At 53.6% G+C, this 22,663-nt stretch overlaps 2 protein-coding genes across 4 annotated transcripts; one reads left to right on the top strand and one right to left on the bottom strand.

Moving 5' to 3' along the window:
• Nucleotides 1-278: 278 nt before the first annotated feature.
• MIEN1 (migration and invasion enhancer 1) lies at nucleotides 279-2,431 on the bottom strand. The gene is made up of 4 exons (XM_039873606.1): nucleotides 1,518-2,431; nucleotides 1,319-1,416; nucleotides 807-883; nucleotides 279-723 (listed from the first exon to the last, which is right to left on the bottom strand). Exons 1-4 carry the CDS (start codon nucleotides 1,604-1,606, stop codon nucleotides 640-642), a joined length of 348 nt encoding a protein of 115 aa, XP_039729540.1. The 5' UTR covers nucleotides 1,607-2,431; the 3' UTR covers nucleotides 279-639.
• A 3,246-nt stretch (nucleotides 2,432-5,677) lies between these two features.
• GRB7 (growth factor receptor bound protein 7) lies at nucleotides 5,678-14,212 on the top strand. 3 transcript variants are annotated; one of them, XM_039873603.1, is made up of 15 exons: nucleotides 5,678-5,880; nucleotides 9,831-10,034; nucleotides 10,144-10,297; nucleotides 10,471-10,627; nucleotides 10,751-10,872; nucleotides 10,967-11,044; nucleotides 11,377-11,514; nucleotides 11,819-11,929; nucleotides 12,100-12,198; nucleotides 12,494-12,574; nucleotides 12,682-12,798; nucleotides 12,993-13,053; nucleotides 13,177-13,264; nucleotides 13,373-13,466; nucleotides 13,710-14,212. In XM_039873603.1, exons 2-15 carry the CDS (start codon nucleotides 9,883-9,885, stop codon nucleotides 13,854-13,856), a joined length of 1,599 nt encoding a protein of 532 aa, XP_039729537.1. In that variant the 5' UTR covers nucleotides 5,678-5,880; nucleotides 9,831-9,882; the 3' UTR covers nucleotides 13,857-14,212. The 3 variants fall into 3 exon arrangements, with proteins under 3 accessions (XP_039729537.1, XP_039729538.1, XP_039729539.1); XM_039873604.1 differs by lacking the exon at nucleotides 5,678-5,880 and adding an exon at nucleotides 5,931-6,146; XM_039873605.1 differs by lacking the exon at nucleotides 5,678-5,880 and adding an exon at nucleotides 7,605-8,035.
• The last annotated feature ends 8,451 nt before the right edge of the window (nucleotides 14,213-22,663 follow it).

Below are 22,663 nucleotides of genomic sequence, written 5' to 3'. Positions count from 1 at the left end.
TTCTGAAAGGCCACCCACCAGAATGGGTTAATTTCTTCCTTGTGGGTAGGGGGAATAGGGGGAGGAGTGAAGGAAAGAAGAGACAGTGTCTACTGTGTGGCTTTTCTTTGCCTGGCTATGACAGATCACTGAACTAGAGGTGCTATCCAGAAAAGGCCCACCCACCCAGCACAGCCACCCTGGTGGTATAAAGGCTGGGTCAGCCTCTGTGCTCCCCCCAGCCCTCCCCCCACAACATACTCCCAGACTGGACATAAAAACACAATAGTTGGCACAGGTGTTTGTAGTGCCACTTTATTGCCAATAGCTGACATTGTCTGGGACTAGTGAAAAATAAATTAGGACTATGGTAACATCTGACAGGTATGGCTAGGCTGGAGAGAGGAGTGGGCTTTTGTGAGCACTGATCCTGAGAAGCACTGATCAGTCTGAGGTGGCTGTGGAAGTGTCAGTGGAGAGGCTCTCTCACCCCTGAGACCATAGAAGTTTCTATTTCCTCCCAGTATCCAAAGGGGCAAAAAGGGAGGCCAGGGTCTCTTAGCTACCAGGGGAAGAGGCAATGGAAAACCCTTAGCAGGACCAAAGGGAAGACCAAGGCTTGGACTCCAGACTAGAGCAGGAACCCAGAATCCCAGGTAGTCACAGGATGATGCAGGGAGGACGACTGTTGGTGATCTTTTCTAGGGGTTCTCCATTACTGGCTCTTCGGATGGCCTCAATAAGCTAGAATGCAGAGATGTGGAATAGGATGATGCATTGTAGGAGCGGGGTGAACCAGAGATATTTCCAACATTGCAAATACTCACATCTTTCTCATAAGGGAAGCCCCCATTCTCCAGTTTGGAGAACACCAGCTGTCCATTGATCTCGATCTCAAAGGCCCCTGGTATTAAATAAACGGATGAATGAACTGTATGCTGAGAACAGGCAAGTTAGGTCTTCCAAAGGTGGGCCTTCCACACTCCTTAGCATTAACACAAGCTCCTTCATGTCCCCCACGAGCTCCACTAGAGACTTGTAGCCATTTCCCAACCCTGGGTCAAGCCAAAGGAACCTACAGGAGGTGCCTGTCACCTGTGTGTTCTTTGAACTCGATGAAAGCCTCCCTGCTCTCCAAACTTACACTTCTGCAGTCTCACCGGCTTTTCCCTACAGACTTCCTCTGTGACCTCCTCACCTCTGGAACGGGACTCAAGTTGGCTGGACAGTTTACTATATGCTAGGCACTGCTGGTCACTAAAACAGCCAATGCCAAAACTAGAACGTGGTAGAGCTGGGATTTAGTACACTGACGTGGCAGGTGCTCTGCGAGGCTCACCTGTGCCCCCCAGGCGCGATTCGATCTCGATGCCAGGATACTGCTCCTTCACAGCACTTGCCAGCTCCAGGTACGTCGCCTCGAAGCCGCAGGGTTCACTAGGGAGAAGATACCCGGGGTCCGCTTGGGTTTCAGAAGAGGGGCCTCCCGTGGATCCACCCTCGTCCGGGACGGAACCCCACCAGCCCCAGCCGCTCACCAGTACTCCACCACGATGCGGACTCCACTGCCTGGTTCGATCTCCCTGGGATGGGGCGCTGCGGACGTCGGCCCCAGGTCCCCGCTCATTGCTGCCGGCTCTGTTCCAGTTGCTGCTTCCGGGTGTGACGCAACGGCGCGGGCACGTGAAGGGGCGGGGCCGCGCGTTACGTGCGGGTGCCCCCTGCAGGCTGCGACTGCTGCTCCGTTTTGATCCTATCCTCAGCTAGAAGGCTCTGGGATGGATGGGCCTGCTCAGACCACCTTACCTGTGCGCGGGTTCTCCGAGCCCCAGGGCTTGTCCCGCACCTGGTGTCCGCTAGACTTCACAGCCTCATTTAACCTGATGAAATATCTTAAACTGCAAAGCGCTTTTCAGGAAGAGACTATGGGGTTGGCTGGGGTTGGCTGACGGTATGGAACAGTTGCCATTTCTCGCTAACAAGATGAAGACATTTTAAGCCACCCTATATATATATATAGTCACACTCAAGTATTTCTGACTCTTAAACTCTGAACTCTAGACATAACCTAGGGCAGTGACTAACTCTCTCCTGCATTCATAAACCATAGGCCTTGGGGTTCCCCCTCCTCAGGCTCTATGTTCCCTATCACATGTACACACACACCCGCCATCCCAGCTTCACTACTGTCTGGCATCATTATTCCCATTTTGCAGCTCTAGAAATGGAGGCTGTCTCTCTGTCCCTTCCCTCCCTGGAGTCCCACAATATTATACTTACAGGTCACCCATTCCGACATCCCTTTAAACCATTTAAAAACAATGACTTACAGAGTTGTGTGAGCATCTACGATCCAGTTACAGAACATTTCCATCAACCTCAAAAGGTCCCTCCTGCCTGTTTGCAGTCAATCTCAGCTCCAGCCCTAGGCACCCACTGATCTGCTTTCTGTCTATAAATTTGTATTTCCTGGGCATTTCATATATTAAATAGAATGATATAATATGTGGTCTTGTGCTTCTGGCCTCTTTATATTATTTTTTTCTTTTGTTTCTTCTTCTTCCTCCTCCCCCTCCTCCTCTGCCTGCCCCCCTTTCTTTGTGGCTTCTTTTGTTCAGCATAGTTTTGAGGTTCATCCATGCTGTAGCATGAACCAGTAGTTCCTTTTTCGTAGCTGAGTAATATCTCATTATATGCATATATCACCTTTTGTTTAGTCAATACCAGTTGATTGACATTTGGGTTTCCAGTTTGGGAAATGAACCGTTCACTTCTGAAAGGATTCCAGTGTTCAAGTGCCAGTCATGTCCTAATTCTTTGGTTCCATGGGGAGGAGCAAGACTTTCATTCCGGGTACAGCTGGAGGACAAGAAGATCCGGTGCTAAAGCCCTTTACCATAAATGGCCAAGTTCCAGGGTCCTCCAATTAAAACTCCCACCAATGTTTTCTCATATCTGTTTCCCCTTCCCTTTAAAAACCCACCCATTATTCTATTTTTGAATAATGCTGCTATGAACTTTCAAGAAGTATCTTTATGTGTCCATGTGTTTTCAATTCTCTTGGGTAGATTCCTAGGAGTAGAATTGCTGGGTTGTACAGTAAGTTTATGTTTAACTTTTTAAGAAACTGCCAAACTGTTTTTTGAAGTGGCTGTACCATTTTACATTTCCACCAGCAATACATGAGGATTTGTTTCTGCATATCTTTGTCAACATTTGTTGTTTGTCTCTTTGATTCTAGCCGTCCTGGTAAGAGTGAGATGGTATGTCGTTGTGACTTTAATTTCTCTAATGACTAATGATGTTGAACACCTTTTCATGTGTTTACTAGCCATCCTTATATCTTTAAGAAAACATCTATTCAAATATTTTGCCCAATTTTAATTGAGTCGTTTGTCTATTATTGATTCGTAAGAGTTATTTATATATTCTGGATACAAATTCCATAATCTAATGTGTGATTTGCAAATATTTATTCCCAGTGTTTGGCAAGTCTTTTTTTTTTTTTTTTTTTTAATTGTAATGGTGTCCTTTGAAGGGCAAAAACTTTTAGTTTTAATTAGGTCTAATTTACAACTTTTTCTTTTGTCTCTTGCGCTTCTGCTGTATATCTGAGATACAAGGTCATAAAGATTTTCTCCCATGGTTTCTTCTAGAAATTTTATAGTTTTAGCTCTTACATTTAGGTTTATAACCTATTTTAAATTAATTTTTGTACATGTGACAGGTAAGGATCTAAATTTATCTTTAAGCATCTGGATATTCAATTGTCCCAGAACCATTTATTGAAAAGACTATCCTTTTCTCCACTAAATTGTCTTGGCACCTTTATCAAAAATCAATTGGCCAGAAATATAAGGGTTTATATTTGGACTCTCGATTCTGTTCCATTGATCTATAAATCTACTTTTTTTAATTAAAAAAATTTCAGATATAATTTATACACAGTAAAATTCACCCTGTTGAGTGTATGTACCTTTCTGTGAGTCTGACACACACAGTTGTGCCACTATGACCAAGATATACAACAGTCCATTACCTCCCACAAGTCCTTGTTCTCCTCTACAGTCAACCTCTCACCCCCCTCCTCAACCCCAGATTTGCTTTCTGTTACAGAAAGCCATATAAATGGAATCCTAAAGCACTCAGCCCTCTGAGTCTGGTTCCCTCTCCAACCTATCCTTCAACATCCAGTGATCCTTCCAAAATATAAATCTGTCTGCTCCTCTGTGTCTCTCCTTAAGCCCAGATAGACCCTGCAGGGTCTGGCCTCTGCCCATAGTTCCTGCCGGGCTGGACAGACAGGATGGATGGCTCTTAAACCTGGTTTACAGAATAACCACCTGAGGGCTTGTCAATACCACACATTCCTGGGTCTTGGACCCAGAGACAACAGATTCAGTAGGTAGGGAGGGGTGCAGGGATCTGTTTTTTATACAAGCCTAGGGAGATTTCGAGGCAGGTGGTCACAAGCCATACTTTGAGAAACACAGCTGAGTCCAAAGCACTTGCCTTTCTCTGCACCTTCCATACCCACTTCCCTGTCCCAGACAGCTTCCCTTCTGCTCAATTGTCACTTCTATAGAGAACTTAACTCCCTGAGTGAGTCATTCTCCCAGCATAGTTGTCACCTGTCCTTTCTTATTACTCGTATGCTTCTTTGATTAAAATCAGTCTCCTAAACTGGGCTAAATGAGGACAAGGGTGGGGTCTGTTTTTGTTGCTCACCACTGGATCCCCAGTACCAAGCATGAGGCCGGCATATAGTCAGTACTTGACAAATATTAGTTGAATGAATAAAAGAATGAGTGAGTGAATTATCTACAGTGGTTTGTATAAGCTGCTCCATGGCCCAGGTGACCTCCCCTGGGGGCTCCCTCCTCTACTTCTTTGCTTAGTCCACTCATACTCGTTTTTCTGATGAAAATCCAGTTTGGAGAAAGGAGAGCCTGGAGCCCCTTCTCCTGGTCTTCCAGGTCAGACTTCTTATCACCCTAGAGATTGTTTGTTTACCCAACTATCACCCACTTTAGGCTGGGAGGTGGCCTCTGTCTTTGATCTCAGCCTCCCAGGTCTCCCCACCTCCTTAGTGTTTGTCTAGTGCTGAAGGACAGAGCTAAAATGAGTGCTCTAAGGGAGTCCCCTGGCACCTGGCCAGAGCTTTCCCTAGATCACTCCTCCCACCAAAAGACCCTGTCTTACCCCATCAATTTCAGAAGGAGAAGCTGAGCCCCTGGACTTTGCTCAGAAGGGAGGACATACCCTGGGTGTCTCTGAGGAGCCAGATGAAGCCTGGGTGGCCAAACTGTGGTTTGAGGTCAAGGGACAGGCCATGGTGCTGGGCACTCCTCTGGTTGGCTTCCCTTTTTCGCAGAGTGCCCTTTGCTCCATGGGGCGGGACCCAGAGCAGGCCCCCTAGCTTGGCCAATGAACTGACCAGGTTTGGGGAGGGGGCATGGGAAAGAGTGGGCGGAGCCATTTCTCCTTAACTTTCCTCCCCCCAGCCCCTCCCTTTCAGGCCGTGAGGACACTCGAGGCTGTTCAGTTCAACTATCTCCGCCTCTCTCCTGGCACCTGCTGCCAGGCCAAGAAGAGCAAAAACAATCCCAGCCTGTATAGAGTTTCAGGGAGACCCCGCCCCTTCGGTGCTTCCTCCTCCCATGCTTCTCCCCAGACCCCGCCCCCACCTGCCCAAGATAATTTTAGTTTCCTTGGGCCAGGAGCCTGTAAACACACGGCTCACCATCCCCTCACTACTACTTCTACTTCCAAAGTTGGGACACCCTCCTGCCACCTGTAGAGAAGAGGGAGTGAATTTGAAATCAAGTCCAGGTATCTGGGGTCCTTAGACTGCTGGACTTTGGACCCTGGGTCCTTCTACTCCTGCTGAGGTTTCTCCAGGTAAGGGGACTGAGATCGGTCCCAGACGACAACCTCTTCCCACCCCCCAGCCGCAGCGGGGCCCCAGGCCGTGCCCCTCTCTGGGCCAGGAGCTGGCTGGCTGCCCAGGTGAGCGGCCGGGCGGCCGACTGGCTTCCCCCTCCCCTTTCCCCCTCAGTGATGTCAGGCCAAGGGCGGGGGCAGGAGGGGGACAGGTAGTTAAGGGCCTTGCGTCTCCCTCCCTAAACCGGCGGCCCCAGCCAGGTGTACCAGTGCACAGGGTCCAGGTAAGGACCAAGGCAGGCATTTCATCTTGGGGGGGGGGAGCACCGGCAGGTCCGGGGGTCAATATGGAAAGAGTCGGACTCCTGCTGGGTCCCATGCCGTCCCCTCCTCACTGTCTGCCCTCAGTCTTTCCCTAGTCTCATTTTCTGTCCTCTCCTCCATTCCTTCCTTCCCTCTCTGTATCCACCCCACTCAAGCCCCTGGACGAACTAGCTGATGGGGACGGGGAAATTGGATCTAAGATTCTCCCCTCCAGGACGCGGCTTTCCCGCTGAAACTAGCCCCTCCCCATTCCCAGAAGGCGAGCTGAGAGCGGGGTCCGAATACCTAGGAAGCTGCCATGACTCCATCCCTTGGCTCAGCCTAGTTTTATCCCAGTTTGAGTCTCCCCAAATCTTTACTAAAGATAGACGTCTCCGCGGCGGGCTGGTGGCGGGGGGCGGGGAGGCGGGGGGGCTTTCTAATTTGAAAGGCAGTTAAAGAGAAGGATTCTCTAAATTGGTAGAGTTCCCGTCTCTCAGGACTGTATCCGTGCTCAGAAACACAGGGTCCTGCCTTCGGATGGGAAGGTGGCGGCAAGGCAGGCCCGGGGTCCCCCCTAGCTTCAGAACGAAGTGGGCTCGGAAGGCTGGAGGCCTGGATGCTGGCTGAGGTGGTCTGCGGCACAGCAAGGCCTCAGGATGTGCGCGCGTGTTGGGGGACGGGCGGGCAGGTGGTGTTGTCTGTATGAATAGGCTGGAAAAAGACTCGAGTCCTGGTCTGGGTCTCCCTGGCACGTTGGGGATGGAGAATGCACCTGTTCGCCGTTGGAAGGCGTCCCAACCCCACTGCCACTCAAGAATGCCCCCTCTAGGTCTGGCTGTCCTGGACTCTGCTCTCCCCTCTCTCGCGATACCCTGCTGGGGGGCCCTCCACGAAGGCAAGCAGCCTGTAATGATTAACTCCACAGACACTCTAGCATTCTTACCAAATTAAACTTTAAAAGAGCTGCCCCCCCTCGTCCTATTGGGCGTTTTATCCTGAGAGGGAGTGGGCGGGGCCTCAGGGTCGGGGCCCTTCCTCCAACTCCGGGTCACATAGGGGTTCCCCGCCTCCTCACCTGGGCCCTGCACCTTAAGAGCTCCCCCAAAGGTTAAGCCTGTCCCCCTACAATCAATCTTGTTGGGGGCGGGGCGTGGAATACTGGGCTAGACCCTGACTTTCCCACCACGTCCAGGCCCCCGCCCAAGCCTCTGCCATGCCAGCCCCTCCCCTCAGCCTGGGAAGCGCCGAAGGTGGCCTTGTTTTCTATCGGCCCTGAACACTGGGCCCTGCCACCCGCCCTTGGGGCCAGCCAGGTGGGGCAAGATTCAGGAAGTAAACAAGAAGGCAGGAGGCTGGGAGGGCGGGAAAGAGGGTGGGGCCGAAGCCACGGGGGCTGGAGAGGCGGTGGAGGAAGCCAGTAGCTTGGACTTGCAGCAATGAGGGAACAGATTGATTTGGGGGTTTGGCTTCTTCAACAGAAGAGAATTTCCTAGGGCTCCAGTTTGAAAGCTTCAGATCTCTTGGGAAGGAGGCTGTCCAGGCCCCACAGCTAGGACCATAGTCCTCCTCCCATCTCATCACTTTGGTCCTGACTGTGCCACTCTAATTTTGCTTTAAAGGATCTAGAGGGCATGGTAGAGGGATCTGAAGACCAAAACTCAAGTCTGGAGTCCACCCTCCCACCTTCTGAGGCCAGAGTCTAATCTGATATAAATCGCCCCTTCCAAACACTGCCCTGATTCCTCTTTCCACTGTGGTGGACACGGACACTCCACTGTTGGTCTGGCTTCCTGGAGGGGTAGTCCCTGCAGGAAGCCCCTCTCTTTTGTCTTCCCTGGAATAAAGGCACCTGGGCCGTTTGGAAGAGGTTAGAGAGGGTTGAGAGTGGGAGCACTGTGTTTTGGTGCATGGCTGTCTGTGGGTGGTGGGTGGTGGGTGTTTTCCCTTCCCTGGGCCTTTCCTTATCTGCCTGTCTGTCTTCTTGGGTGTCTCGACTTTCCACTCCTCCTCCTAGGGTACACTTCTGGCCAGAACACTAGGAGAATGTGTTAGGAGAATCCTTGTCCCCCAGGGGTGATGTGGATGAGTCCCTGGGGTCTGCTGAGTGTTGGGTGCTAGGGGTGCAGAGCAGCAGAATAAAACCTGGGAGGCCCCAGGCAGAAGAGAGCATCGCAAGATTTCTTTGGATGAGTGAGGGGGACCACTGGGAGGCTGGCTCCACTCCAGGTGGGCCTCTGAATCCACGCCAGGCATTTCTTCTCTCTTTCCTGGGTGAGGGGACTACAGGACTGGGGACAGATGAAGGTCCCACCAGGACTTGAAAAGTGGAAGTAGGCCAAGGGTGGGAAGGAAGAGATGATGTCAAATGAGCCTCAGGCAGGCCCTGCATCCTCCCCCTCCCCATTCCTTCCTGGCTGGTAGGTGGGTGGTGATAGTGGAGGGGGTGGGTAGAGGCAGGGTTGTTTGTGTTTCTCCTAAGCCAGGAAGTTGTGCAGATGAGTCAAGGTTGAATGGAGAGCCCCAGGCAGTGCTGTCCTGCCCCACCCTGACACACCTGTCCCCCAAATCCCTTCATGCCCTCACTTAAGGGTCAGGGGCCTGCTCCATTCTGGGGGAGGGGGGTCAATCCCAGGTGCCCCAGGCAGCCTAACAACACTGGCCAGAGAGCAGGCAGGGGACTGGAATTGACATGGTCTCCCAGGCCTTCCTAGGTCTCAGCTCCCCTCACCCCCCAAGGGGTCTTGGTTTCTGTGGAGGAGGAGCCCCAGTGGCATCTTTGCTCCATTTACCTTATCTTTACTCATCCTGGGTCCCTATGCAGTACCTGTGGGTATTAAGACTTGGGGAAGACCCTGGTCCTGCCTAGCAGAGCCCGATGTCTTCAGACCAATAGGTGGATAAGACAGGTGCACAGTAATTGTCCAGGAGGCTCCAGGACAGTGCCCTGGGAGCCTTTTGGTCTGAATGTGGAAAATTCAGGAAGACTTCTTGGAGGAGGTAGCCCTGGCATTGAGGCTTCAAGCAAGTTGGGCAGTAGGAAGGGCCTAGGGAGGGCACACAGGTTTGGGGGCTGCCCTCTCCTTCCCACTGCAGCTGAACCCACCTCCCGCCCCCTGGTTCCTGTCCTTCCCCACCTCCTTCTCACCTCTCATCACTCAGCACTTGGGCAGGCGTTGCCACAACAGGATCGGGCAACCACGTCTGGCAACAAAGCCTTGGGAAAACCTGGGGCAGAGCCCAGAGAAATGAGTGCTTCACACTCAGAGACAGAGGGGCGGCACTTTGCCCTGACACTGAGAGCTCGAGCCCCAGTCTGTGGGTCGTTGGAGTCTGTTTTGCTGCTGCCTGGCTTATGGTGGTGGTGGTGGGGGGACCCTCTTAGCTCTTGCCTTGGGCAACTTGGGGCTAAAGGAAGAACACTGGACTAGAAGTCCCAACACTGGGTTCCACTCCCCGGTTCACCTGTGATAGAAACAAGAATGCTTCCTTCTCGGGTACCTGGTGTCCCTCTTTGTAAAATGGGCTCATTCTTTCCCCAAAGGCTCCAGGGAAACTCCAGTTAGAGGTGGGGAGTAAGTAATGAAGTGCCGGGTAAACTCTGAGGGGCGCCTGAGAGCTGTGTGAAGTCAAGAGGTCTGAGACTTCTTGGTCTCTCTCCCCAGGACAAGGGCACAAGAGCAGCTGCATTCAGCCCCCTCTTTTCCCTCGGATGTCATGGAGCTGGGTCTGTCTCCACCTCATAGCAGCAGCTCCCCGGAAGACCTGTACCCAGCCCCTGGGACCCCTCCTGGGACTCCCCCACCTCCCGATGTCCCTCTGCCTGGGGAGGTGAAGAGGTCTCAACCTCTGCCCATTCCAAACAGCAGGTACAATGGGGTGACTGGGCTGAGGAGGCCTGGGCGGGCAGCGGGGGTTGGGGGTCAATGCTGAGAAACACATAGAAGCTTACAGTCAATTCCTCCCCACCCCACACAGGAAACTTCTTCGAGAGGAGGAGCTGCGGACCACCTCTCTACCCTCCATCCCCAATCCCTTCCCTGAGCTCTGCAGTCCTTCTTCACAGACCCCCATTCTCGGGGGGCCCTCCAGTGCAAGGGGGCTGCTCCCTCGAGATGCCAGCTGCCTCCATGTGAGTTGTCCTGGGAAAGAGAAGGCAGGGATATGGGGGTGCTCTGGGACTGGGGTGGACATAGTGCTACTTCTGTGGAGGTGGTCAGGGGTCCCTGAGGGTATAGTAGGTGGGAGAAGGGAAAGAACCACTCTTTGCCCTTTCTCAAGTCATTTGCAATTCTTGGGGTGCAGGTAGTAAAGGTGTACAGCGAAGACGGGGCCTGCCGGTCAGTGGAGGTGGCAGCAGGCGCCACGGTGCGCTACGTATGTGAAATGCTGGTACAGCGAGCTCACGCCCTCAGTGATGAGAACTGGGGGCTGGTGGAGTGCCACCCCCATCTAGCGCTGGGTGAGTTGGAGCGCAGGGTCTGCCTGGGCCAGGAGGAAATGCTTCCCACTTGGGCTAGGCAGGTAGCTCATCCAGGAGGCCTGGCTGATCTCCGCTGACCCTGCTTTTTACCCTTGATCCCAGAGCGGGGCTTGGAGGACCATGAGTCGGTGGTAGAAGTGCAGGCTGCCTGGCCCATTGGCGGAGACAGCCGCTTTGTCTTCCGGAAGAACTTCGCCAAGTATGAACTGTTCAAGAGCTCCCCAGTGAGTGTGGGGGGTGGGGAGCTCTGGGCAGTAGGACACCACAATCCCCAAGCTGGACACTAGGTTCCTGACTCCTGACTCCTTTGTGCCCCAGCACTCCCTGTTCCCAGAAAAAATGGTCTCCAGCTGTCTGGACACACAAACGGACATATCCCATGAAGACCTCATCCAGGTGAGGGGACACCCCAACTTCATGGCACAGTCACAATTCCCCAGGATCCCATTGCTTCTTGGCCTTTACGTCTTGTGTCTCCCCTCTGTGTAAGCCCAGCACGGTCCTAAACGACTGTGGAAATGTCACTTTCTCTGCCTGAGCATCAGTTTCTTCATCTATTAAATGGGGATAATAAATACATGTGGAACACCTCCTCTCATAAAGGCGGGTCCTGTGAAGACTCGTGTGCGTGTGTGTGTGTGTTTGCGCGCGTGTGCACACATGTGCGTGCGCACGTCCGTGTGTCCCTCTAGGCCTCTCACGCTCTTCTTGCTCTCCTCTGGCCTCAGAACTTCCTGAATGCAGGCAGCTTCCCAGAGATCCAGGGCTTCTTGCAGCTGCGAGGATCAGGACGCAAGCTTTGGAAACGATTCTTCTGCTTCCTGCGCCGGTCTGGCCTCTATTACTCCACCAAGGGCACCTCCAAGGTGAGGCCTTGAGGGTGACAGCCCCAGCCCCTCTCATACAGCATCCTGGTCCTTCTAGGTATTGCCCCTTCCCTATTGGAACTCCTAGACCTTTCTCCCCCTGGGCCCTCAGCTGCTCCTCTTTCCTGCCCAGCTTATCTGCCCCGAGGTAGTGGTGGGGAGGGCAGGTGAACTGAGTTTAAGTACTGGCTCTACTTCTCTGCCCCTCTCTGGGCCTGAAATCTCTGCATCTGGCTTGGAGCGGGGGCAGTAATCCGAGGTTAGGGTCTACCTGTATCAAGTCCTGTTCACCTGTGCTGCACAGGATCCAAGGCACCTGCAATATGTAGCAGACGTGAACGAGTCCAACGTGTATGTGGTGACACAGGGCCGCAAGCTCTACGGGTTGCCCACCGACTTCGGCTTCTGTATCAAGGTGAAGACTGGCCTGGCTGGGAGGGAGTGGGAGCTGCTCAGTCCCCAGGATCCTACCTGGGGCTTCTGAGCTCCCTCTGGGTCACCCAGACTCCTCTCCCTGCACCCCGTGGGGATGGGAGGTCCTAAGGGCAGAAAGATATGGAACCAGCCAGTTTCCTCTCCCCACAGCCGAACAAACTTCGAAATGGCCACAAGGGGCTTCGCATCTTCTGCAGTGAGGATGAGCAGAGCCGAACCTGCTGGTTGGCTGCCTTCCGCCTCTTTAAGGTGAGGCCCTGGGAGTGGCATGGGGTCTGGCCGCCCCACCCCCCCACACACAGGATCTGGCGTGAGGGAGGAGTGATAGCTCTGCTCTGAGGAAGTCTCCAGAGGGGGCATCGCGGCCTCGATCTTTCAGAATTCTTGGTCCAAGGCTGGAGTCCCAGCTCTGGCTTCAGGGACTTCCTTATCCAGGGGCAGAGATGCAGTCCTGCTCTTGGGGAGGCCTGGTCTGGGGGGGTATCACAGCTCAGACTCTGGCACCTGCTTGACCTCTGGCCCTTTTTCTTTCCCTGCCCCTCAGTATGGGGTGCAGCTGTATAAGAATTATCAACAGGCACAGTCTCGCCACCTGCGCCCGTCCTGCGTGGGGTCCCCACCCCTGGTGAGTGTGCACAGGGGCATTAGCCAGGGGTGGGCACCCAGGCCCTATCCCAGGGATACTTGGGCCCTGTTCTGACCCCTCCCCTCCCTGTCCCATCCCATTTGCAGAGGAGTGTCTCGGATAACACCCTGGTGGCCATGGACTTCTCCGGCCATGCTGGGCGCGTCATTGAAAACCCCCGGGAGGCTCTGAGTGTAGCCCTGGAGGAGGCCCATGCCTGGAGGGTAAGGGGCCTGCACCTTGCATGTTTGGACTAGGGACTGTCTCTCCATATGGGTTTCCATGGAGTGGGAGGAAGAGAGGGGTGAGGGGAAGCCCCCAGCTGCAGAAAGGGACTCTACATTCTTGAGGGGACAGGGTAATATCCCAGCTACGCTCTGAAACCCCCACCCCCACCGTGTCCCCCTCTGCTCTGCAGAAGAAGACGAACCACCGTCTCAGCCTTCCCACCCCATGTTCAGGCACGAGCCTCAGTGCAGGTGGGCGAGGGCCAGCATCCCCGGGGGTGGGGCTGTGTGGCTTCTCTGAGCATTTCTGGTGGGGGTGGTTAGTATGAGGATCCCCTCCCCGGAGTGACTCCCCATCTGTCTCCCTCACCCTAGCCATCCACCGCACCCAACCATGGTTCCATGGACGCATTTCCCGCGAGGAAAGCCAGCGGCTCATTGCACAGCAGGGCCTGGTAGACGGGTAAGGGGCAGGGCTGGGCAGAGCAGCAGGCCCAGTGGTAAGAGAGACCCTGGGTGAAGGTGGCAGCCGTCGTGTGTCCTCGGCTAATGTCGCCCTCTCTCCTGGCAGCCTGTTCCTGGTCCGGGAGAGTCAACGGAATCCACAAGGCTTTGTCCTCTCTTTGTGCCACCTGCAGAAAGTCAAACATTATCTTATCCTGCCGGTGAGTAATCGCCCCCCTTCCCGAGTCCTAGCTTCCTGCAGTGGAGACGCAGGACTCCCAGCAGCCTGCTGTCTTCATCAGAGACCAAGAAGCATCCTCCACCCCGGGTCCCCCATGTGCCTCCAGATCTCCTGCTCTCCTTTCTTCCTGCAAAAGCAGTGGGGACCTCAGCCCTGGCCCATGAAGGATCCCCTCAAACTCATGTCTCTCCCTGACCACCCCTTCCCTATGGCCATACCCCAGAGCGAGGCAGAGGGCCGCCTTTACTTCAGCATGGACGAGGGGCAGACGCGCTTCACCGACCTGCTGCAGCTTGTGGAGTTCCACCAGCTGAACCGCGGCATCCTGCCCTGCTTCTTGCGCCACTGCTGCACCTGCGTGGCCCTCTGACCAGCATGGAAGCAGGCACGTGTCTCAGCCCTACACTCCCAGGGCGGACGTGGAAGATGCGGAGGGCAGGGACAGGACCATGAATAATTGAGGGGGTTTACCCACTCCAGGTTTCTCCTTTGCCTCCCTGAGGCAAAAAGTACCCCCCCCCCAGTTCACCTTAAACCCCTCTTCCAAGGTAAGGCACTTGGGGTGGCCCTGTCCCCTACATGGAGCTTCTGGGCACTGCTCTGGGTGGGACATTATAGGAGAAGTGGACAGCCCGGGTGGTCTTAGGCCCCACACTTTGTACAGACTGAGGCCAGTTGATCTGCTCTGTTTTATACTAGTGACATTAAAGATTATTTTTGGATACACCTGTGAGTTCTGTCTGGCACGATCTGGCTAGCTAGGGTAGAGAAGGGCAACAGAAGAGGTGGGCACCAGGCCTTGGTGAATGTGTCAGATGGATAGTGGCATGTGTACTGGTCAGCGGGATGTTTCTGAGGGCAGGGGTGGTCTTGTTCTCTGAGAGTCTTCGGTGCCCAGCATGGAGCCTGGCCCATAGAGGGTACCCAATAATTAATTGCTTGTTAATGAATGAACAAGGGATGTCATCCAGGTGAAATTCCCTGATAGGGCCTAAAGCTATGGAGATAACACTCATAGGGCCTGGGCACTGCAGATGCGTCAGACAGCATCCTTAGCCTCTGCAAGCCCTGGGCTGACTGGTGGAATAATCAGTCCTGACAAACACATGTATGCCTCCATTGCCATCACCAAGTCACATAATGGCTCCATTACCTCCCACACGTCCCTGTGCCTGCCACGGACAACCCCTCTCCCAACCCTAGATCTGCTTTCTGTCCTTAGAGTTGCACCCGCTACAGAAAGCCTTTACGGAATTCTAAAGCTCAGCCCTCTGAGTCTGGCTTCTCTCTCATCTAAAGTGATCTTTCTAAAATATAAATCCGCCTGCTCCCCTGTGACCTCCTCTTATGCCTACATAGACACCGAAGGGCCTGGCCTCTGCTCACTGCCCATGGCAGTCTATGCTTTTGTCTCCTTTGTCTAATTGAAGAGTTTTAGTAGTTTTAGCTCTTACATGATGGGGGAGCTTTGTAATAAATGTATCAGGTTGGTGACACCAAAACCTGCTGCTCAGTCTTCGGATCACAAAGATATTGACCCTCTCTCTAGACATGTGAACCTCAACTAGGCATTATTTTGGCCAAGAAATGGAACCTAAATCTAATCCCCTGTATCCAACTACTAGTTATTGGAAATGCAGGGAACAGTGGAACATGTGAAATGACACATGGGGACACATTACCAAATCCAGACTGGGAAACTACAGAACAGATAACCCAGTTTCTTCTTCAACAACAAAAAATTTACAAGAAATGAAAAGATGGGGATTCTCTAGGTTTCAAGAAATTTAGACATATATCAACCAAATATAATGTGTTGACCTTATTTGATTCAAATCCAAACTAGCTAACTAAAAAACATTTATGAGCAATTGGGGGAAATTTGAACTCTGATGAGATATTGGGTGATATTAAGGAATTATGATTTACTTTTCAATGTGTGATAATAGTATTGTGATTTTTTTTTTAAAGTCTTTAAAAGATTCATTCTGAAATATGTATTAGTGAAATGATGTCTCAGCTTTGTTTTTAAAATAATCTAGAGGTTGGGGGAGAGGGCGTGGGTATAGTCATGGCCATGAATTGATATTGGTTGAAGCTGGGTAATGGGTACATGAGGATCTGTAATTTTGTGTAAACTGGAAAATTCTATAATAATTTTTTTTTAATGGAGATTCCCCAGATCTTTGAGATTGATTGGGCACGAGGTGGTAGAATCCTGTTTTGTAGGTGGGGAAACTGACGGCCCAGTGAGGAGACCTGTCTCACATCCCAGTTAGTGGGAGAGCCAGGATTTCAACTCAGGTCTGAGGACCAGGTCTGGGCTATTCTGCTGTCCTTGCCTGGCTGACTTCCAGGTGGAATTCCTAAGTGGCCTGTAGAGGAGTCCTCCCTTGGAGAGCCTCTCCCTTCTCTGCAGCCCTGGTCTCTGGCTGGGGGTTGTCCTGAGGTGACCTTGAGAAGGACTAGCCACCACAGCCAGCCCTTGGGCCAGGCTTGGCAGCCCCAACAGCCACTCGTGATGGAGCCTTGGCTAATCTCAGCCTGGGAGCCAAGCCTGTTAGAGGTGGGCAGAGAGGCCTCATCTACCCTCCAGCCTGCAACCGGCTAGGGATTCACCCTGAAGACCTTGCTGCAACCCAGCTGTGAGAGGGGTGCAGATTTTGTTTCTTTTTAGCAAGATGAGGCGGCAGGGACCAGTGCAACCTGTTGCCTGCCACCTGCCACGATTCCCAGTACCATCTTTATCACTGGTTACTCCTCGAGCCTGAGCTGGCTGGTGCTGGCTCTGCGGCCAGCCATGGATGCCCAAGGCCAATTCCGAGGTATAGGTGCTACGGGTCCAGGCTAGGGTGAGAGTGAAGGGGTCAGAATGAGTAACCTCTTAAGGTGCACAAAAAACAGGACCTTGGGCAGGGGACAGAGCCTTTCTATGTCAATCAGCTAATCTGAGTATGTGAGATAGAGATTATTCTCACTTTGCAAATGGGAAGCTGAGACTAAAGGAGACTGACCCACCTGAAGTCATAGATGGTTAGGGACAGAGGTCAGACTCAGCCCATCTTGCAGGTGGTGGAATGTAGCCTTTCCCTGGCCTGTCCTTTGTTCTCTGCAACCTCCCTTCTCAGTACTGGCCACTATGAGGGACCTGGGCTGCTGGGGAACCTTAGAGGTAGCAACTGACTTGGCCCTGAGCGGGGTACTGGAAATTGTCGGCTGGACATCCTTGGTGAGTGGCTGAGATCTCTGGCTTCTTGGAGAAGAGGCAGCAGCTCAGAGTGTAGGGGACAAGTGCCCTTCACAGCCAGCTCACAGAGGGACCTTGGATAAGATTCCCCGGCTCTGAGGATGTGGGAAGGTTGCTGCTCTCCTGCCAAAGAGGCTGCAGCATGACTTGCCAAGTCCAGACAACAGAGGGGACTGCCAAAGATAGCGGAAGTGCTGGATCGTGGAGGCTTGTGGTTAAGAGGAAATCTGGGCTAGTGGGAGGAAGGCAGGGACCTTGTGGTACCCTAGATACTGCCTTTTCAATATTAAGTTATTGGGTTTGATTATAAAAATTATATTTCTTTATTAAAGAACATTTCAGAAATCAGAAAAAGACTTTGGAAAAGAAAAGGAAATTCCCCATGATCTTTCCTTGCTGAGGAAGACCCAGGCCTTGAGAGAGGGTGATGCAGGGCTCACACCCAGGGCCCTGGCCCTAAATGGCCTTCAGCACATGTAGACCCCAGCTCCTGGGGCTAGTATGGCTGGTGTGAGCCTCATGACATTGTACATATCCGTCTTTGGCAGCACCGTGGGCCTGTAGAAGTGTATGGCCACAGTGTTGGCCTCCCTCCCTATTCAAGTGTAGAAGGCAGGGTGTACTGGTGCCAACTTTCGGGACTAAGAATGGTTTGGTTTGATTCTAGGGGAGCCCACCTCCCCTAGGATGCCCTGAGTAAAGCATCCAGATAGATAAAGCTCTGGCCGGATGCTCTCCCTGCTCCCTAGACATCCTGTCCAATAAAATCTATGCATCTCCAAGTTCACTAGTGAAGGACCTCCTGGTGCAGGCCTAAGGGTTCAACATCAGGTCAGTGACCTGCCTGCCTCCTGTCTCCTGCCTCCTGCTCCAATGCCAGGCACCCTGAGGGAGGAGGAAAAGGAGACGAGAGACCAACGCCACTTGGAAGGATCCTTTCTTCTGAACTGTCTACATAAGCAGTTTTTTAACAGCTTCCTGGAGTCCAAAGGTTCCAGCAGGAGTTGGGGGGCAGGTTGGGGTGGGATTGGGGGGAGCACTGCCTTTACGTCTAGGAGTTTGGTTTCATGGTATACCTGAAAAAAAAAAGGCTTCCTACTATTTAGCCAATGATCTGGTCCAGCAGACAGAAAAGTGGGTGCAGAAGTCAGGGTGTGTTCTAGCTTGCACAGTTGTGGTCTGTGGCAATCTGCTTTCCTGTCCTGTGCTGATGGCAGAACCTCAGCTTTGGGGCTTGGGAGTGAGGTGTGCAGTGGCCTTTTAGGACGGAGGACTCTGAGCTTCCATCTGGGGTTGGGGAGTTGGGAGGAGGGGAAAGAGGGAATTCAAAATTAGAGGACTTGGATGTTGCAGACTGGAGTCTAAAGCCACAGGGGAGTGAGTGATTCTAGGGGCTGAAGCTGCTCCCCAGGGGTCCCTCATGTTCTCCATACAGGAAGGCGTGTTGGGAAGGAGAGGTACTATCCGGGCTGAGAAGGTTGTGGCTACTAGGCCCTAATGTGGCTTGACAGTCAATCCCATGTGCTTTAAACTGATGATCTCCAGCATCCCCTTGCAGGGCTGCATTTGCCCAAGGAAGGGGCAGGTTTTTCTTTGTTGGGCACTGGGGGGCTGTTTGGCTGGAGCTGCATTTTCATGGTAAACAGTGTTTTTTACTATGATTGGATTTATCTTGGGGTGGTTTTAGGGAGACTAAGAGAGATTGGGAGGCCAATGCTACTCCTTTAGGGCCGCTAAGTGGATTCCTCTAGGGTGTCCATAATGGAGCTGGGCCCTGCGACCTTGGAGTTCTAAGAGAAGCTGTACACAAGGTCGGAATGGGCCACCTGCACCCGCCCCCAGCTGCAGCCAACCAGGTGTTCTTCTGCATGTATCTGCCCAACCCCTGCCCTGAGTTAAATCCAGGACGTGGTAGAAGTGGGCGTTCCTACTGGACTACCCCAATTTTCCAAAGGATTCCAGGGTATTTCCCTCCACCTAGCCTTGGCTCACCCGCAGCCCTCTTACATCCATCAGTTTTGATAGTTTCCTATCTTTTGGTTCCCTTCTTCCAAGCTGAGCCACCCGGTCCTACACATCTAAGGGAAGAGCTGGGAGGCTGGGGAGCGCCAGCTGGGTGAGTAGGGCTCGATCTAAGAGTCAGGTGAGCCTGGAGTAGGAGTGAGGATACACCCTAGGACCCATACCACAGTCGCTCTGGCTTCGCAGCACGTGCGTAAGGTGATCTGCACCCATTGTCGGTCCTTCTGCCCTCCTCTCCCCCTGGAAAAACCTGGCATGCGTGCGGTTGCTGGTGCTGAGAGGCACCCGGCCGTCGAAGGGTTGCGGGCGCAGGTTCGGCAGAGCTACCAAGGCCCGACCGCCTCGCCAGGGGGCGCGCTTGGTGGGGTCTGGCGATCGGCGCCGTCTGTCCCTGCGCGGGCGGGAGGACGATGAGCGGCGCCACAAGGGGGAAAGTTTGTTCACTGCGAGTCAGTGGGCTGGGTGGCGGCTTCCAGAGACCAGGAGGGTGGAGGGAGGTATGAGGGCCTCCTCCAAGCAACGCAGGGCGTCTGGGGGTGAAAGCTAGGCAGGACCTCGCGGATGCGGCGGGCTAGATCCTGGAGCTGCCTGGAGGCCGCGCCCGCTCCTCCCCTTGGCTCCCGCTCCTCCCCTTGGCGCCCGCGCCGGCTCAGCCGCGCGGCTGCAGTGACACCCAGCGGCCTTGGTGGGAAGTGCAGGCGCTGCCCGCTCCGCTCCCCGTGTAAAGTCGGCGCCTCTCGAGGTTCCCACTCGTGGTTACCAGCGGGCACCCCCGGGTGAGAAGGCCGTGCTCTGTAGACTGTCCCGCGGGGCACTTCCCCTTCCCCTCCCCCAGTTTCCTCCCTGAAGTCGCCCGAGCTCTGGGTGATCCTGCAGGGCTGCAGTGCCCGGAAGGGCGGGGCGGGGCGCAGCGGCGGCGCTGGGCTGTGACCCCCAGCAGTTTCACTTCTGGATCTTGCCCCGGGTGTGATGGGAGAGTACCTGGGTGGGGGTAGAGGGGACACACACGGGCGGGTGGAGGTCCGGTGCTCCCGACCTCGAGTGAGGGGTGGGTTTTTACTCCTGGGTGTTACGCAACCCATGCTCCCCTCCATTTCCCACCCCATGGGTTCCACTCCGCTGTCCCCCGAGCTGTCGCTCCACCCCAGCGGCCGCCGCCTCTGCGGGGGCTGCGGACCCCCGGAGAGGCCCCGAGCGGCGTGGGCGGCAGGAGGAGCAAGCTGCGAAGCCGCAGGCAGGGGGTTAGGCTGCGGGCTGCTGAGATGCCGAGCTGTTTCTCAGAAGTGCAGCTGCCCCTCCTCTCACCCCCCTCAACTCCCACCTCGCACGGCACCTCACCCGTTCCCGCCTCCGCCGGGCCTAAGCTTTCCTCTCCCAGGCACCCCCAACCTGGGAATCCGGTGTCTGGGTCCACGCAAAATTAAGAGGCGATCATGAGAAAGGAAGGAGGCCAGGTATTCAGTCTCAGCCTCAGGGTCCATATTCAAAGTCTCCCACTGTCACTTACCTGTTCATCACACCGCTGTGGGCCAGGATTGGGATTTCATAGAATAGTTAAGAAAGTGACCACTTGCAAAAATCAGAGGCTGCCATCACTCTAGCTCCAGCGCCCTACCTCATTCCCAGTGCCTGAGCTGGTGGGGAGAGATGGAAGAGGGAACAGGACCTCTCTTACTATTTCTGGATTTAAGAAGGAAGGCCTGGCTGGAGTAATGGGATTGAGGCCAAGCTAAGTCTCTTCAGGAAGAAACTTCAGAAATCTGACTCCAGAGAAAAATCAGAGCCTTAGAGGGAAAGCAAAGTGCCCAGGGTCACCCAGAGAGTGGCAGGGCTGAGACTGGAACCCAGGAGTCCAATTACTCAGCTGGAGTCTGCACCAGGCAGTTCATTCTTTACTGAGACTTCAGAGCTTTTCTGGAGTCACTGACTCTGCCTGCTTTCCCCCACACACACACACACACACACACACACACACACACACACACACACACACACAGACACACACACGTCTGGGAAGGGCAGGAGTTAGGGTCTGTGAGTGAGAGGGAGATGGAGGTGCTGAGAATGTAATTCCAGCGGGGGTGGCATGGGGATTGAGCCAGTGGAAGGACCAGCCTGGGGGAGGAGGTGGCATCTGCCCCCCTAGTTCCCATCCATCAGCCACCCCCAGGGCTGTGGTTTATCTGACTAGGCAGCTCTTCTGGGCCAAGGGGCAGGGGGGCTGAGGGGGAAGGCGAGGTTATGGGAAAAGACTGTTCTGGGGCTTCCTGCCCCCTCAGTCCTGGGGAAGGGGGGCAGTTTACATCACCCACAGGTCCTCTAACCTCCATTCTTTCCACTACAGTGCTCTTTCCTTGGGTATGTTCGTGTTATTCTGGGGGAAGGTCTGTTATTTTGGGGGAAGGGAGGCAGCTGCCTACTTCACAGGTCAAGACAGAGTTAAAAACAAAACCACAGCAAATTCAACACCCCGTGTCCTTCAGGGACTTTCCATGACACCTTCCTTCCCCCCTCTCCCCCAAGCCAGGGAGTACCTCCCCAGAGGGCCTCCCCACCCCAGGTGCAGGGGCTTTTGGCTTTTATGCAAACAACTGTCTGACCCGGGAATGTTCTGCAGCCAGAACTTGTGTCCTGGGCTGCATGTATTCCTCCACCATCCCTCAGCTTCCTAGTCTTCCCAAAGCCCTCACCTCCTCTCTTCCTCAGACTCTGGTTGCTAGGGGGACATGACGCAGGGAAGACAAGTCCTTGTTCCCTTGCCTGCCCTTGGGTGGCAGTTGCCTGCAGGTGGAGGTTTGGGCACCGCAGCCTGTGTGAATGGCCTGGTTGTGTTGAGTGATGGGGGAGGAGGAGGGTGCAGGTGTGGGGTGGCCTCCATTGCCAGGCCCACCACTTTCTAAAGCATCAAATTAGTTCCCAAGAATTAGGAAAGGAAACTGTCCTCAGGTTGGAAGTTTATTCAGCCCCAAGCCCAACACCAGCCAGCTGTGGATCTCTCTCTACTGCTCATTGACAAAGAGGATCCCAGTCTCCCTCTTTTCTCCCTGAGCTGCTTCTACTTTGGGAAGGGAATGGGAATAGGGACAGCCACATGCTATTCTCTCCAAGGCTGAAAATCAGCTACTGAGAGGCCATTTTTAAGTGTATTTAACGTTATGGTACAAAGGCTGCAGTGCCGATCCTCTCTCCCTGCCCAGTGGTGAGGCTGGAAAACCTGCTGGAGATCCTCCCAAAAGTCTGGTGCTGTTAAAGGGAGGGGGATGGTGCTGCAGGTAGAGCCAGAGAAAGCTGCCGCCCACCTGGCCCCATGTTTGCTACTCCTAAACCTCAGAAATGTCTTCCTCCTGCCTCTTCCATGGGAGAGGGGAAAGGGAAGGTGTTTTGGATGAGGCTGAGCAAAAGAACAGACTGCCTCTCAGACTCTCTTCTGATATTTTTCTAAGAGAGAACAAATGATACCAAGATAGGGAGAAGGATGCATGATCCCTAGGCCATTCTCCCACAGGAGTTTTTCCTCTAATACCTTGGGTTTGGGCGTCCACGTGTCTAAAGACTATGTTCAAATGTGGTTCAGCAACTGTAGCTTGAGTTTCCCAATGGGGACGTTTGAGACCCCAGAGATGAAAAAGTCAGAACTTGTCTATCTTTTAGAAACCATCCCTGCCTGGGGGGAGGGTAGAGTTGTGTCTTGGAACTGGGAGACACTGTGCTCAGTTATTAATCTTGTCAAGTCCAGACCCCAACCTCTTCCAGTCCCTTCAGTGAACTAAGGACCAGTGGAATCGGAACCTCACTATGAGGGTACAGGAACCAGCAGCGAGATACCAACAGCAGGTCAGCAAGGCGTCAGGCGAGATGCTTTATTTTGGTGATAATTCCATTTATCCTAGTACGTGGACTTGAAACAA

Source organism: Pteropus medius, unplaced genomic scaffold (assembly GCF_902729225.1).
Source record: "Pteropus medius unplaced genomic scaffold, Ma_sr-lr_union100, whole genome shotgun sequence".
Classification (NCBI taxonomy): domain Eukaryota; kingdom Metazoa; phylum Chordata; class Mammalia; order Chiroptera; family Pteropodidae; genus Pteropus; species Pteropus medius.
The sequence above is the reverse complement of the archived record's forward strand: the minus strand, read 5'-3'. Positions and strand labels throughout refer to the sequence as shown.